Source organism: Podospora pseudopauciseta, chromosome 1 (genome assembly GCF_035222475.1).
Source record: "Podospora pseudopauciseta strain CBS 411.78 chromosome 1, whole genome shotgun sequence".
In the NCBI taxonomy this organism is placed as follows: Eukaryota; Fungi; Ascomycota; class Sordariomycetes; order Sordariales; family Podosporaceae; genus Podospora; species Podospora pseudopauciseta.
In genome coordinates this window covers 209,926-224,774 of record NC_085892.1, presented here as the reverse complement: position 1 = coordinate 224,774, position 14,849 = coordinate 209,926, and the positions used below count along the sequence as shown (strand labels likewise).

The following is a 14,849-nucleotide window of genomic DNA, read 5'->3' as shown; positions in this document are numbered from 1 at the left end:
TTGGGTGATTGACCTCATCCGTGTGGCCGCCAAGTTTCGCCCTCAGCTGTTGACATCTCCCTCGTCAATATACTTGCTGGCTCCACCTATGTGCCCCTTTGGCTCATTCATTGCAAGAAATCTCCAAAGAACAGGCCACCAGCGAGCTCCTAGAGGACTTACCGTACAAGGAGTACTACCTGGGACATGGGACGATTGTCTTACTCAAATAGACTTCCGCAGTGGTCCTGCTACAAACACAGGAGTTTGACACGATTTGCTGGAATCATCCGGACAACCGTAGTGACTACAGACCAAAATACTTTCCGCACACGATCATTCCGACACAAGCCCCATCTCAAGCAGCTTTTCTCGTTACCCCTGGTGGGGTATTTGTCGCTGTCGGCTATCGTTCACATCCAGTTCTCATCCTGAGCATCTTCGAGTTCCGTCTAGTTGGTATTTGCGCCATCAAATTCGACAGCAAGGGAGTCAATGACCTCATTGTCAACCCTGACCCGGAATTTCGTACCCTACTGGCAGCCTTTGAGGACGGTAGTCTCTGTGTCTTTGACCACCTAACGCAAGAACTGCATCTCCGCAGGCCTCAGGCCCATGCCCAAAATCTCGCCTGCTCTCCAGATGGAAGAAGCCTCGGGGCAGGGACCAATCAGGGTGCTGTCGAATTTTCGAATTCGAGCGTGATCACCATGGCACTATCACAACCAACTCTAGTACCCATCTACCGCACAAATCACCCATTACACCAGGCTGTCCGTGGTCTCTGCTTCAGTTCAGATGGGATACGCTTTGTTGACATTCGTGGCAAGAAAGGCCGCGTGTGGGCTCCGGATTCTTTGGTCAGAAAGAGTATGAATGACTTGGTGAGCTCGACTGGGAGCTTGGACGCAGAGGCTGCTCAAACGTTTGGTTCACAAGCATCCAGGACGATGTTGCTTCACCCTCCTGAGCATCCAGAAATAACGAGTTCAATCGTGGCATCCCCTGACGGAAGCCTCATCATTGTTGGCAAAAGAGATGGGAGTGTAGTGGCATTATCAACAGCAGGGGCGAGAGAAATCGGTGTTCTCTACAGACATGGAATTGGGTCAGCGATTGGCGAAATTGTACTGAGCGCATCCCAACAGATGATTGCGTCTGTCGACGATTCGGCGCGTATTCTAGTTGTCAGGGTTGAAGCGCCACTGACTCTGTCTTCGGCTCACACACAGCTTCAGCAGGGCAATATACTTCTAGACCGACGCTATCAAGAAGCTGTTACGCAAATGTTTTTCCGCTCCGCCGCCGATACGTTACTAGTTGCCGGTCGTACCTCTGCTCAACTGTGGAGTATACCGACTGGGTTGGTCTATTTTCCTGGTCGTCAAACTGTCGAGGCCACTGTGGGACTTGCAGTTGGTGACATCGCGGCCACTGACGGCCCAATCTCTCCTGGGCTGACCGGGAAAGGGTCTGATGCACAAATTTAACACACCGCGCCGTCTTCCCACACCCGAATACTGCCTGGTTCGTGCTCCTATATGGCGACGTTGTCCGTATCTACTCTTGGTCAAACTTTTCAGAACTCACGCCTGTTCATGGTAAAAGAATTGAGAGACCATACGAAGCCCCCGCACCCCAAACCGGAGTGGATGATCCCTTGCAGAGTCGCCATGTCAGAATCAAGGCATCTTACCACGTGGCGAAAGACTGTGTTGTGGAATTTATTGAGCCCTATTCGACCACCTGGCCGCAGCTTCACTTGTGGTCCGCCTCCTCGCTCGACCCATTTTCCACCGAGGATACTATCAGACCAGCAGACGAAACGAAATTGTACACGGTCAGATACAATGTCCACTCAGTTCTGAGTCTTGTTGGTGCGCCGACTTTGGTGTTTCCGGACACCAACCTGTGGGTGTGCAGTGTCAGCCTGCAATCAATGATGATAAACACGCACTTGTCGACCGGTCGTGGATCACAAGCCAGGGGCTTTGCCAATAGAAACTACCAAGGCACGTCCAAAACTCAGGCTCTCGGCTCTGGCACAGCGAGTGCATCGCCCTCGTCATCAACAATTCATGCAAGCACACCCATGACTCATGCACGAAGGCATTGCTTTGCTCTGAGTGAGTGGAGGACCGCAGCTGGGGTAGTTCGTGCCACAATAATCGTGCCGGCGCATACACAGGCCTGGGGGCGAATGGCAAATGGGAGTTCAACTGGCAGCTGGGAAGTTGGGATAGCGTTTGGGAATGGGCATCGGGTAGTTGTTATGAATGGTGGATTGGGATTCTCTGAGGGTGTTGCAGTGACGACATCGACGACCGTGAAAATCGCAGGCCAGGATATATGGACCGTCACTAGTGGAAGTATGCATCGTCAAGCTTCTCACGGGTAGTTATCTGTCTGGTTTTGGTAACATCATTCGGCTGAGCCACTTTTGTTTTCTTTTACTCTCTGCAGCGATGTCAGGTAGCCAGTATTATACAGTATGTTTGCTTTTTTAATGTCCTATTATGCCTTTCCACAACACCACGATTGCGAGTCATCTTTGTTCAGACCACCTATTCTCATGTTCATCGATCATGGGCTTAAAAGTTCCATGTCAACACCATCCCAGCTGCAGCCACAATCTTGGACACGTCAGCTAATGAAACATTGTTGGCCGTGGTACCACACCGTTTTCTCGACCGAACACCATGTGTTGCTGCAGGACCATTGATAGCAAGACGCCTTACCCAGCGGCCTGACCACTTTGCACACCGAGGGGTAGCCGGACCGCGTCATCAGTTCGCTTCATCCAGTTGACTCAGCCCCCCAATCCTCTTCTCATTCCGGCGCCGATGATCACCAGTGTAGGAGATACCTGTAATCTGGACGTGGTGATGCGGGAATGGAGGTTCTCAAATGCTGACCGAGAGGCGATGTCCATCTTGGCCAAGAGCTGTCCAAAAAGGGCAACCCACCGAGGTTGGGGTCAGCCAGATGGCGAGGCGCAGCAGCTCTCAGCAACGCTCAGCTTCAAACCTTAAAGCCGACTTCCCCCGCTGCGGTTCCTTTGTCAAGATGGTTATTTTGTTAGACCACAAGTTCCCTACCTGATATTTACAGCAACACCTTTTTCTGCTTACACCAAGTCAACATTGGCATCCACAGAGTTTCAGCAAGAATCCACAGTTCCCCGCATCGAGAACACACTGCTGAACGCCAAGCTACCCAAGCTTTTCCAAGTGTACGCCACCCGCCCATCATCCCGTGATGTCCAAAAGATCGTCTATTTTTGGGCGTCTTGGGCTGCGGGGAAGACCAAACGGCGATGATGCCCCGCCGCCAGCATACGATGGCCTTTCAACATCATCCACCTCACCGCAGCCTCAACTGCAACAGGGACAGACACCGGCTACAGAGGAAGAAGCTGACCTCACAGCTGCCTTTGAGTCACTCAATCTATCCGATGCTGGCTCACAGCCTACCGCCGACACCTGCCTCGCCCATCTGAAGCTCTTGCTTGCCATTCAGACCCTGAAAGAAGATGTGGGATACACCGATGGGCTGTTTGGCCTGTGGGACTCCCTTGCAGGACCCATCATTGTCGACGAAGAAAAGCGACGGTTAGCTGGTGCCGAACATGATAAGACTTTGGCAACCTTGAGCAGGATCAGAGAGAAGCGGTGGGCGCTTTTTGTGGCTAGGGCATCGGACCGATATGAGGCTTGGTGGAAAGGGATTCCTGGTCAAAGAATCCTGAGCGAGCGTGATATGAGCGAGCCTGAAAGGGATCAGAATGCATATTTCAACTTCCCCAACGACCCAAATCTCAAGTTTGGGTGGACGGAAAACATTTTGCCGCCTTTGGGTGAGTTGATGACGGTCCAAAGGGGACAGGAACGGGGCTAACAGTGGCGGCAGATGTACTGATGGTATGGCATACCCACATGCTCAACCCTCGTGCTTTTCTCGAGGACGCCATGCTTGTTGGTCTGCGATCATTCTGGTCCAATGGCATGCCATGGGCACTCGTCGACCGAGTCATTGATCCCGAAACCTTTTCATACCGCGTGTCGGATCAATGCAAAGCCAATTGGACCAAGCAGACGGGGCACGCGTGGGATGTCGCTGATGACTCCCCCAGGAAGACACTGCTTTGCCCTCGATGCAACACCTCTCTTGAGGTTCTCTGGACAACTTGTGGCCGACCTGAGAACCACCGCCCCAACCCAAACACTGAGATTGATCTCATTGGCGAAGGCTATGGCGATGGAAACCTCAACTCCGACTGTCCTCAATGTGGCATTACCATCAAAAAGGAACTATTATCCGTTGCGAGATTCGTCAAGGACGTCACGGCACTCATGGGACACTCCAACAAGCCCATGCATGGCACTATCCTCGACACCCGCTCTGGGATCCCCGAGCTTCCGGATCAGACATCTGTCGCGCTCAAACTCCGCGTCCCACGAACGTTCCCTAACGCCATGCTCAAGTCCGGCTGCGACTCCATCCGCACCGATATCATGACACTCCTCCACAAGCCACTCATCCCGGACCCAACGATGGAGGACGTGCGCAGGAAGATTGAGTATGTGCTGTCCAGGCCGTCAAACGTCAAAGAGATCAGTGGCTTCAAGGCGGGCTCGGCATCAAAACAGGCCCTGAGACCGGGCTCTCGGACGGCAATCCGCAAGATGATGAACACATACTGGCAGAATTTCTCGCCTTTCGGGCTTGATCTCTCTGGAGCGGTGATGAGGCAGGGTATTTTTGTGGAAAAGATGGTCAAGCTTGACTGGTTGCACAGCCCGTCCGCCCGTCAGACGATGGAGAGGTTGATTGTGAAATACAACCGGTTCCTTGCCATCATGGCGGAGAACCCTGACAATGTGGTGGTGCCAACGCTGGATGTGGATTTGGCGTGGCATACTCATCAGTTGAGTCCGGGCATGTACTACCAACACACGGTGTCGCTGACGGGGAAATTTGTCGATCACGATGACAAGATTGAGGAGGGAGTTTTGAGCGCGCAGTTTGAGTGGACGAGTCAAAAGTATCAGGAGAAGTATGGGGAGGTGTACAGTGAGTGTACTTGCTGGTATTGCGAAGGTTTGTTTCCCGTGCTGTGGTGCATATGAGATGATAGCTGACTGACATGAACATCAAAGCCATTCGATCTTCCCACGTTTCTGGCTTGTCAGGCGCCCTGGGGGTGTCAAAACAGGAGAGAATTGCAGACAACTTCCACTCATCTGGCCAAGCGGCGCTTTGCCCACCGGACAAGTCGGCGCACATTTCTGCTCATAATGCTGTCATGCCGACTGAGGACTATAGACAGACAGTCCGTAAACGGTTGGTGGCTGTGCACCAAAAGCGATTGGATGCCGCTTATGCCAAGGCAAAGGCGAGAGCGGAGAAGAAGGGGAGAAAGATACCGCCTAGGGAAGCGTATGTGTACGATCATTGGGGTCACCCTGTCACGCAGACTGGCCCGTATGGACATCCGATGTGGTGGACAGCCGGTATGTATTTTGCTTGGGCTCCGGGTGCCATGATGGCTGGGGGTTGCGGTGGTGGCGGAGGGGATTGGGGAGGATGTGCTGCTCCTGGTGTTGGTGATGGTGGGTTTACGGGGAACTGTGGAGGAAATGGGGGGTGTGATGGGGGGTGGGAGGCGGTAGTGGCGCCTGTGGAGGAGTTGGTTGTGGAGGGGGCGGTTGCGGTGGAGGTGGTGGTGATGGCGGTGGTGGTGGTGGGGGGGGTGGTTGCGGGGGAGGGGAGGGGGGTGCGGAGGCGGCGGCGGATCATGATTGCTGTGTTTGATGCTTTGTTGATAGCATTAGCTTCCTATTCTCTTTGCGGTTTGCGTTTTTGTCCTTTTAGCTTGTTACATTCATCACATCTAAGCTCTTCCCCGCCTGCTCCCTTTTTGTGCCAATGCCTTGGAGCATGTTCATCTCTGTCTTTGTCCCATTGGCAACACTGAAATCAAGGTCCCTTCAAGGGAGGCGGCGAACCATCCTCTCGGGTTGACCCAGCAGAGTGGTACCGGCGCACGCTCCCGCAGCCGCTAACCACCTAGTGCCAACCCCTGTGCCGTCTGGATACACCCAAGCGATTGGACAGCACATATTCAACAGGGTGTGTCATGCATTGGTCGCATGCTGATGGCGTTTTTGGGCCACTTTTTACTACCCTCCTGCTCAAGGATAGGCAAAATGTGGCGGGAAAAGGGGGTAATTGGGGGTGAAGATGCCTTTCTAGGCACTCTTTTGGCGGTGTGCGAACCGCAGGATGTGGTCCGCATCATGGCAACTTGAACCCAACTGTTTGGGTCGTGCTGTGCCTCATCGGCTTGTCCCCACGATCCAGCCTGTCGGGTCCTGTGGGTTTGTTACCCAGAGACTTTGTCTTCATGGAGGCCGAGAGCCCAGGATGATGGAAAAGGGAGAAGCCCTTTTCTGTGATGTCTGATAACCCTGTCATGACGTGGAAGGCTAGGTATGTGCCTATTCACTGGCCACACTCCCGGCCTAAAGGCTTCTCGGCGCCGAGAGGCCCCGGGGGGTTCCACGCAATGTTCCGGCCCTTTCCCGGACAGGGTAGCTGATGACCGGGGGTTGAGCCTTGAGCGTTGCCCACAAGGTTTCCCATTCCTCCCCCTGCCCCTTGTCTTCTCTTCTCCTCGACCACGCTTCCCTCAGACGAAGATCTGGTGATCTTCGTCTTCGACCTCATTGTTCATCAAAAAATCCAATTCTCTCGACTCCCTCTTAATTCTTCAAAGCAATACCAACCACAAATGGCCTCGTCAGAGAAAACCCCAGCGCCAGATAATGGCCGCACCAAGAACAAGTCGTCGAGTCGCGTCTCCTCCTCCACCGCCTCCCAAAAGCCCGGGAGTGTCTTTTCTGCCAGCCCCAGTCAGAAGTCAGTATCTCACGGCCACTTGTTGTTTATGTATCTCTTACTTACTCTTGTTAGATCTTTGGACCATGCTTCCCTCTCCCCTCCCGCCGCACCTCCTGCGCCGACATACCCGCTGGCCAACCAACAACAGACTGGTGATACCCTCAGTCCTGAGAGAAGAGAGGAGATTCGGTTCTTGACCTCCTTCGCCGGAGGAGCCACCGGTTCGGCTGGTTCCTCCCGCCGCCCTGAAGCCGTGGAGTTGTCGTTATCTTCCTCCTGGGACGACTCGACTCCCACTGCTGGTGGTGACGATCACGGCGAGGAGTTTGTGGAGCTTGAGGCCGACACGATCAGGCAGAAAGTGTGCGTATTCTATTTTGCAACGATCAGAGAGAGATATACTGACAGATACGGACATGATAGGGCGTTGAGCAAGATGAGGCGAGATCGGGAGAATCCCAGAGCTCCCAAGCCGGCGAGGAAGAGAGTGAGGGATGACGAGAGCACCCGGGCTCAGGCCGGGTCGTCGAAGAGGACCTCGGAGATGGGGTCTACTGGGAAGAAGAGGGAGATGGAGATAGATGCGCCTGAGGAGGTGTAAGAGGGTTGCCGATTGTGTAATATTTGTACCACTGGATGAGTGAGACACCCTTTGGAGTGTACCCCTGAGAGGGTAGAGGGGTAGGCGCCCCGAAAATGACTTTTCTCAAGACTTTTTCCATGACTTTGCCCATGAGACCCTCCACCTTTTCCCCATTGACATACAATTCCTGTAGTAACCAGTATCATTGGTCTGCATTTATCCTATACATACTACCTCACAAACCTATGACCGGAAATTGCCGTCATATAATCCATCATACTTCATTGAACGGATTCTTCTTCCTACGGCTGCATACCTTGTGCCCTGAGTTCCATCTCCAGGCCTCGCCTCATCTGACTTCTCAGGATCACCGTTAGTATCGTGTCTTTGGAGCTGTTTATGTGTCATTGGTATAGCCGACCAGTTCATTCTAATACAGATTGGAACATTAATAAACATGGGTTTATATAGGACTTTGTACGAGACAAAATGCAATATCATGCAAGTTATAATTTTTAATGTAAAAGTCAACTGGGAAGGTGACAGGATATCACAATCAACGGTAGTTAACTTGGTAATAAGAGGCTTAACATACTTAGAGTCCCTATAACATAGAGTTTTGTGCAATTTTGGAGATGAAGTATGCTCAACACAACATCGTCTGAGCCTTTCACCTTGGTTTCGTTTGTAAACGCTGCTGAACCACACAGCAGCATGAGCAAACGAACTGCAAATCGTGGACAAGCCATCACAAACCGCGAACACGCCCGCAAAAATCGCGAGCATGCCGGCACACATCACGCAAAGGCCATTTTTGAGATCGTGAACAGGCATATCTGTGGCGTGAGTAAACGCTGTTAAGTTCATCTACGTTTGCAAAAAGCAGCACGAACAGACGAGTTATATTCAATATCTAATCAGGAAAACATCATTCACTAACGCATGTTACTTATATAGTCGTTTCAACAGAACATCCTCAAGGATGTTAGATTACAGGTACATGCAGAATGGAGACTTTGTGATCCCGGGCTAAGTTGCTAAGAAAATGTCCCGTTTATTTGCATTTCAGGTTCTTTCCAAAGCAGTTAATTACAAGACGGTAAAGAGAATTTGGCTCTCTATGGTATTATAAAGGACTAAGTACCTAACTTCCATCAGTGCTCATGTTTTACATGCTGAAATAGTCCGTATCTTTTAGCTCTTTCTTAGCTTTGCCTTGATCACAGGGTTTACGAGATATTTGTTTTGTCTAAAGAGGTAGATTGTTTTAATCAATCACTTCGGTCAATATATACACTCGTCTAGGTATTTCCAAAACTGATCCCCAAAGCGCCATGTACACAGTTAAATCTCGCACCCTGCAGTTCACTGACGTGCAAAGAGTTTGCAAGAGTAAGCCTTTCCCACACCCTTCTGACATCTTCTTTGACAAAAGGATTTGTCACTAAAGCCCTACCCTGGAAACAACGGATTTCATGTCCACATAGCTATAATTAAGGGTTGATAGTTCCTGGTGTAATTAGAGGAATATAGCTTTTTTTATTCGCTAGTTTGTTAGCTCTTTTGCCCGAATGGCGGTGTTATGAAGATACTCTTATATACCTAGGTAGCCTTCTTTCAATTCAAGCTTGGCGTATGCTTCAGTGGTCGCTAGGTAGTCAGTTTGTTATTTCACACCATGCGGCTGGTGTGGCGGAAAATGGGAACTTGAAGGCTTAGGCCATGACTCTACTAAGAAGGTCCCAGTGGGGAGTTTAGGTATCTTGAGCAACAACAGCTCTTGTTTCAGTTCTTCAGCAAACACCAGTACTGGGATTCACAGCTTTAACCCGAACCCGGACAGCAAGTTCGCCGTGATGGAAGGGATAGTTCAATTGTAAATGGTAATGGTGGTTTGTATAGAAAGTTGTCTCTGTCAAATAGCAGGCTAATAGAGAGCTGTGCGTCGTGCAATAAGCTGGCAGTGCCAAGAACTGACATGATAAGGGGGTTGGTTGGTCTTCATGAGGTCTGATAAACGCATAGCACAGGATCCGATAGATACATGACCGGAGCGGGTTTAGATTCGTCCGACCAACAACCTGCCAGGTTTGTTCATATGTGAAGGGTGCCCTGTCTTCGCACCACATGGATCATCATGACAAGCCAGCCCAAACCTTCCCAACTACTCCCAACTACAACCCCACCACAAGTAGATGCGGGTCTTGGCAACGCTGCAGTCGTACCAACGTCGCCTGAGAAGTCTTTCAGCAAAGGCAATGGTCAACATCCTGGAGTACAATATTGGGGTGGCTGCAGAAGATCTGAACAGATATTGTCCTGGAGGGTTTCATCCCATTCACCTCCACGACAAACTCCACGATGGCCGTTATGAAATTGTGCACAAGCTTGGTTTTGGTACCTTCTCCACTGTATGGCTTGCACGGGACAACCAGTATGTAAAAGCCTCGCAGTCGCCTCTAGCGATTAAAAACTTGACTTCCCTCGGCTGCTGACTGAAGTATCAGGGAAAAACGGAATGTAACCGTTAAGGTCGTCACCGCCGACAAGTCAGACGAAACCAGCTGCGAGCTGAGTATTCTGCAGGCTCTAAAGGAGCGAGGCGACGTCAACCATCCTGGGCACAACCATGTCTCCCACCTTGTCGAGTCATTCCATATCCAGGGACCCAATGGGCGGCACCTCTGCGCCGTTCAGGACCTGTTGGGACCTACGACATCATCTGTGACGGATCGATGCCCAAACTACCGGCTGGAAGGGAATCTTGCCCGGTCCATCTCTAGACAGCTCCTTCTGGCCGTTGACTATTTACACTCGGCCGGCGTGGCACACGGAGGTGAGTGATCATTACTCAAGGTCTTCGAGCTTGTCAAAAATCTAAGCTGTTCCAGACATCCACATGGGCAATGTTCTATTCTGTCTCCCCGAACTGGAAGTGGCATCCCCAGAGGTCATCATCAAAGACCTAGGCCCTCCGCAGACAGGGAAGATTGCCAGGAAAGATGGAGGACCTCTTGAACCGGGTATGCCAGAATATCTTGTGGAACCGGCCGAGTTTAACCCGAAGATATACCCTCACCTGCGTGAGGTCAGACTAATCGATTTTGGCGAATGTGGGTTGTCGCCTCGTTTTCTACCTCTATGCACTGGAGCTGATACAAAAAATGTAGCTTTTTTCCTTTCCGACCTCCCTAGCGAAATATCTACACCAATGTCCCTACACCCCCCGGAGCTTGTCTTTCAACGTGGTCTGAGTAGGGCGGTGGATATCTGGAATCTTGGTTCCACGGTGAGTAAAGATGATCATAAGATTTTGTCTGTTGATGCTGACTTTGCTGACAATACAAGACTTACGAGCTCATCACTGGTCGAACGCCTTTCGAGGCGGATTTCGATGATAAGGACTTGATCCCGCAGTTTCAAAAAGTCATTGGCGATCTCCCTGAACAGTGGATTCAAGATGCACTTGCCAGCGGTGTTTTGAAAGAACCTCCCAATTGTCCGTGAAATCTTCTTTCTGGCGTCGATGAGTTCGAGCAACTGCTTGCATCTCCCTCACTAACACGTTTCCAGATTCAACAGCAGAGTATTTCCTGTCTCTGGAAGAAGAGATACGGAGATCCTACAACGATGGATACGAAAGGGACACACTTCAATTTGGCGAGGCAGAGCTAGAAACACTTGGTTGCTATCTTCGGAAACTCCTGGTGGTTGACCCTGATCACAGGGCTACGACCTCTGAACTCCTGAACGATCCGTGGGTTTCACAAAAAGAGCCCAAGTCACAAGCCACATAAGCTGCCGTCGACGGAGGCTGATGTCTGTTCCAAGGAAGTTGGGAAGGATGACACGGCTCCTTTGGTGCCCTGTTATTGTGGTAGTATCAATAAGAAGGGTAATCATTTACCGGTATCATGAGTAAAAGTTCCAAGACAGTAAGCCGACAGGCCGCACCAACATGCCACCATCATCATGCAAGCTCTGCAGGCTAAAGAAACGCCTAGCGACGCCAAGTCTCTCTGGGGGCCAATGGGTATATGGTTAGCGGGCACTTATGCAGTATCATCACCAAGTTCTATGCTGTGCCACCCCGAGTGGGGTTGAACCTGAGTGCATGTGTCGGAAGGTAAGGCTGGCTTGTTTAGTGATAGGCACCTATGATATATAGAAACACGACAATTCGCAACCGTCTGAGACAACTCCATAGGAAATAATGATGGCTTTTGATTCTGGTTTCAGACCTAGGCTGTTGAACAAAGAATGTTGGCCCTGCCGATGACACGTCAGACCCCAACAACCTGCGGCCAGGAGGCGGTTCCGAAGGCTGAAAGAGTACAGATATGCAGCTCTTCTGGCACTTACATCAATCGGACCATTAGCTCTTCATTACTTCTCACCTCACACTCCAGAGATCGAACAGTTGTTGGCTTGATACGAAGTAAACAAGGTCTACATCCCTTTCCTTTTACGCGACGACCATGGCTCCAACCGTTACTTGGCGTGCGGGCACCGTCCCCCGCAATCCAATACAAGCCAATGGCATCCTCGCCGCCTGTCAAACAGCAGCTCAAGATGCTGAATTTGCAGATTTTCTCACAATGGAGATATGGTAGGTAAGATAGCCATCACTGGAACGGACAGACGACTGACACCTGTGGGCCATGATGACAGGACTGGACGGCATACGAGCCGCAGTGACTAAGCCAACCATGCCACGACCCGTCTCAAGACCGTGATCCAGACGGCCAACGGGCAACACCAGGTCGCCCACATCTACCTAGACGCGAACTACACCTACGCCGGCCATGCTCTTTACCCCAACGTCAAGCAAGACTGAGTCTATCAAGCCAGGTGGTATCCTTTTACAGATGTCTGGCCCCGTTCTTTGGCGCATTTGTTACGAGTTTAGTTCTCAATGGGTCTGAATTGTGCGGTAAGGTTGACAAGCTCGAAGGCGGTCCAGGGCGGTGGCTTTTGTTGACCAAGATTGTCAAAGATAGGTACTTTTGGATACGTCAATGATGGATGGCATTGGATGCAAAGAGAAGAAGTCATTGAAATCTAGTGCGGTTTTGGCCCAAGTTAATACACCGTTTATAATCAAGCATGCAAAGTTTGTTATTCAGAGCCTCGTACACTCACGACCTCTTCATAATGTGTGTCTATGGTTAGAGAGGTGCTCCATACTTGCTTGCGAGATTTTCATGTCTTCATTGGACGATATTCCCAGTACAGGCCATTCAGAACTGTCCAGTACTTAGAAAGTGTGGTTGCGGAATGTGGACTTCGAAGTACCGTAGTTGTGCTGGCCTCCCAGGATGAGGTCAAGACAACGCAAGGGAAGGCAAAATATTCGACATCATCTTGCATTAAACACTATTATCACCAATCTTCTCAAGTCTATAGCATATCCCAAACATTCACGGCCATTCATCCAATCCGAGCCCAGAAATGCGAGACCCAACCCAGTATATAAACCGATTCCATGCAAATATTCCCTGTGTAGAACGAGAGTGCGCCAAAGTGCCGTGATCATAAAAGAGTGAAAGACAGGCCGAAAAAGAGTGTCCTATATAGGTATCATAGCCCAAACACCATGCTAAACGAGAGAAACGCTAGTAGTTTGAGTCATTAAAAATGAGTGTCGAAAAAAGAGTGTTGGTAAAAGTGGGCGCTTAAAGCTGGCCACCGCCTTGGGGGAAGCCGCAGCCCTGCTTGCCATTCTGAGTGTTGGCACCCACACCAGAGCAGCTGCCAAAGGCGGGACGGACACCGTCGTTGACCAGAGCGCAGCAGCCAGAGGCGCAGTCAGCGTCGCTGGTGCACTCGCCGGTGATGAACTGGCGGCCGGCACCGTTGCCGACGTTGCCAGCACCGGCCGGGTCGGGGACGAGGGTGCTGGGCATGATGGTGCCACCAACTGCACCGGCATTACCACCACCCTGGTTGTTGTTGTTGTTGTTGCCACCATTGTTACCACCACCATTACCGCCGCCGTTGTTACCACCGCCGTTACCGCCGGCATTGCCACCCTCGAAACCGCAGCCTTGCTTGCCGGCCTGAGTCTGAGCACCTACACCGGAGCACACACCAATGGTCTCACCTCCTCTAGGGAGGGTAGCACAGCAGCCAGAGGCACAGTCGGCGGCGCCATTACACTGGCCTCCAATGAACTGGCCACCAGCTCCGTTGCCGATGTTCTTCTCACCGGCGGGATCGGGGAGGGCCTGGCGCTGAGAGAGGTCAGGAGCAGCGTGGACGGCAGCAATGGTCACTGTTCATCATGTTAGAGCGGGCAGGAACAGTACATGTTGAGAAGTGAAGTGACTTACAGGCCAGAGCGCTGACGATCTTGGTGAACTGGACCATGGTGGCGAGTGATGAATTAAAGCGAAAGAGACCAAAAAGGTGCCAAAAGTTGGATGTCAAGGAAAGACCAGTGGTATTAAAGAGTCGACTGGCGACTGCTGTAGAGAAAGGAATGCAAAGGGACACCGGGTCCTGTTCTTGAAGAAGAAAGATGTAAAAGGATTGACTGCGGTCGAGGGATGGCGAGATGAGTTGAATGGTCCATCTGAACCGGAGGGAACGACTCGTCTTTATACAGGTTGCTCATGAGGTGATGGGCTTTCGAATAAGGCTGAACTCAGGGGTGTCCAAAGTTCTCTCTCCTGTCGGTGGCGTTCTGAGTCGTGACAGGTCGAGCCAGGCGATCAGAAAGTCCTTCCAACCCGATGCAGTTGTCGTCTCAGGCCCTCGGGTGCTAGTGGTTGTGGTGGTGATGCGCCAGGATCACTAACGCGGGGTGCAGACAGGGGTCTAGAAGGTGGCACAAAACCCCTGTCGGCAGAGGTTTGGAATGTGGAACATTGTTCTTTGAATGCTCCAAATGGAACTTGTCTGACAAGACAGGCGCGCGTGTAAAACCAACGACCAAACCGGGAGCGGAGTTAGTGAGTGGATTCTCGTCTGATTCTGGTCGGGCACTTCGGTTGAAGTCTCTGGGTTGTCGTCTCACTGCTGGCCGCACCAAGTTGATCGTCCAAAGAGGCGACGGCGTTCTGGACTCCGACAGGGGATTGTACGTCTCGGCTCAGCGGTAGGGCTCTCGGCTGCCGACCGAGAGGAGATAAATTGCGGTGGGCGGCCTTTGACACGGCCCAGAGCCGACGGAGTATGCATCGCCAGGAGGTAGCCTTTCTCCTTGTGGTCAACTGTGGTCGCAGAGCTACAATGTGATTGATGAAACTCAAACCCCTGGAAGCAAAGCTTGAGCAAGCCACAAGACCCCTGTTTCTGTGGGGTCGGCCGATCAGTGGAGCCTTCCAACGGCGCGCAACACAACCTCTTGGCATGTTTGGCAGGTGGGGGGAGGGGCATTTCG

The 14,849-nt window shown here is 51.5% G+C and overlaps 5 protein-coding genes across 5 annotated transcripts; 4 read left to right on the top strand and 1 right to left on the bottom strand.

Moving 5' to 3' along the window:
• Nucleotides 1–2,818: 2,818 nt before the first annotated feature.
• On the top strand, nucleotides 2,819–5,813 carry QC763_100410 (uncharacterized protein; the record flags this gene model as incomplete). The annotated part of the gene is made up of 4 exons (XM_062906587.1): nucleotides 2,819–3,835; nucleotides 3,889–5,052; nucleotides 5,139–5,755; nucleotides 5,808–5,813. The coding sequence occupies exons 1-4, from the start codon at nucleotides 3,238–3,240 to the stop codon at nucleotides 5,811–5,813; spliced, it is 2,385 nt and encodes a 794-aa protein (XP_062769458.1). The 5' UTR covers nucleotides 2,819–3,237.
• A 959-nt stretch (nucleotides 5,814–6,772) lies between these two features.
• QC763_0000740 (uncharacterized protein) lies at nucleotides 6,773–7,703 on the top strand (the record flags this gene model as incomplete). Its single annotated transcript, XM_062905035.1, has 3 exons — nucleotides 6,773–6,900; nucleotides 6,955–7,245; nucleotides 7,306–7,703. The coding sequence occupies 3 exons, from the start codon at nucleotides 6,773–6,775 to the stop codon at nucleotides 7,481–7,483; spliced, it is 597 nt and encodes a 198-aa protein (XP_062769457.1). The 3' UTR covers nucleotides 7,484–7,703.
• A 1,862-nt stretch (nucleotides 7,704–9,565) lies between these two features.
• Nucleotides 9,566–11,450, top strand: QC763_100420 (uncharacterized protein). Its single transcript, XM_062906588.1, has 6 exons — nucleotides 9,566–9,899; nucleotides 9,973–10,301; nucleotides 10,357–10,578; nucleotides 10,636–10,754; nucleotides 10,814–10,964; nucleotides 11,039–11,450. The coding sequence occupies exons 1-6, from the start codon at nucleotides 9,661–9,663 to the stop codon at nucleotides 11,260–11,262; spliced, it is 1,284 nt and encodes a 427-aa protein (XP_062769456.1). The 5' UTR covers nucleotides 9,566–9,660; the 3' UTR covers nucleotides 11,263–11,450.
• Nucleotides 11,451–11,749: 299 nt separating this feature from the next.
• Nucleotides 11,750–12,302, top strand: QC763_100430 (uncharacterized protein; the record flags this gene model as incomplete). Its single annotated transcript, XM_062906589.1, is given in 3 exon segments — nucleotides 11,750–12,074; nucleotides 12,137–12,159; nucleotides 12,169–12,302. Coding segments are annotated over 3 exon segments (288 nt in total). The 5' UTR covers nucleotides 11,750–11,943.
• Nucleotides 12,303–12,731: 429 nt separating this feature from the next.
• On the bottom strand, nucleotides 12,732–14,695 carry QC763_100440 (uncharacterized protein). The gene is made up of 2 exons (XM_062906590.1): nucleotides 13,798–14,695; nucleotides 12,732–13,739 (listed from the first exon to the last, which is right to left on the bottom strand). Exons 1-2 carry the CDS (start codon nucleotides 13,832–13,834, stop codon nucleotides 13,141–13,143), a joined length of 636 nt encoding a protein of 211 aa, XP_062769454.1. The 5' UTR covers nucleotides 13,835–14,695; the 3' UTR covers nucleotides 12,732–13,140.
• Between the last annotated feature and the right edge of the window lie 154 nt (nucleotides 14,696–14,849).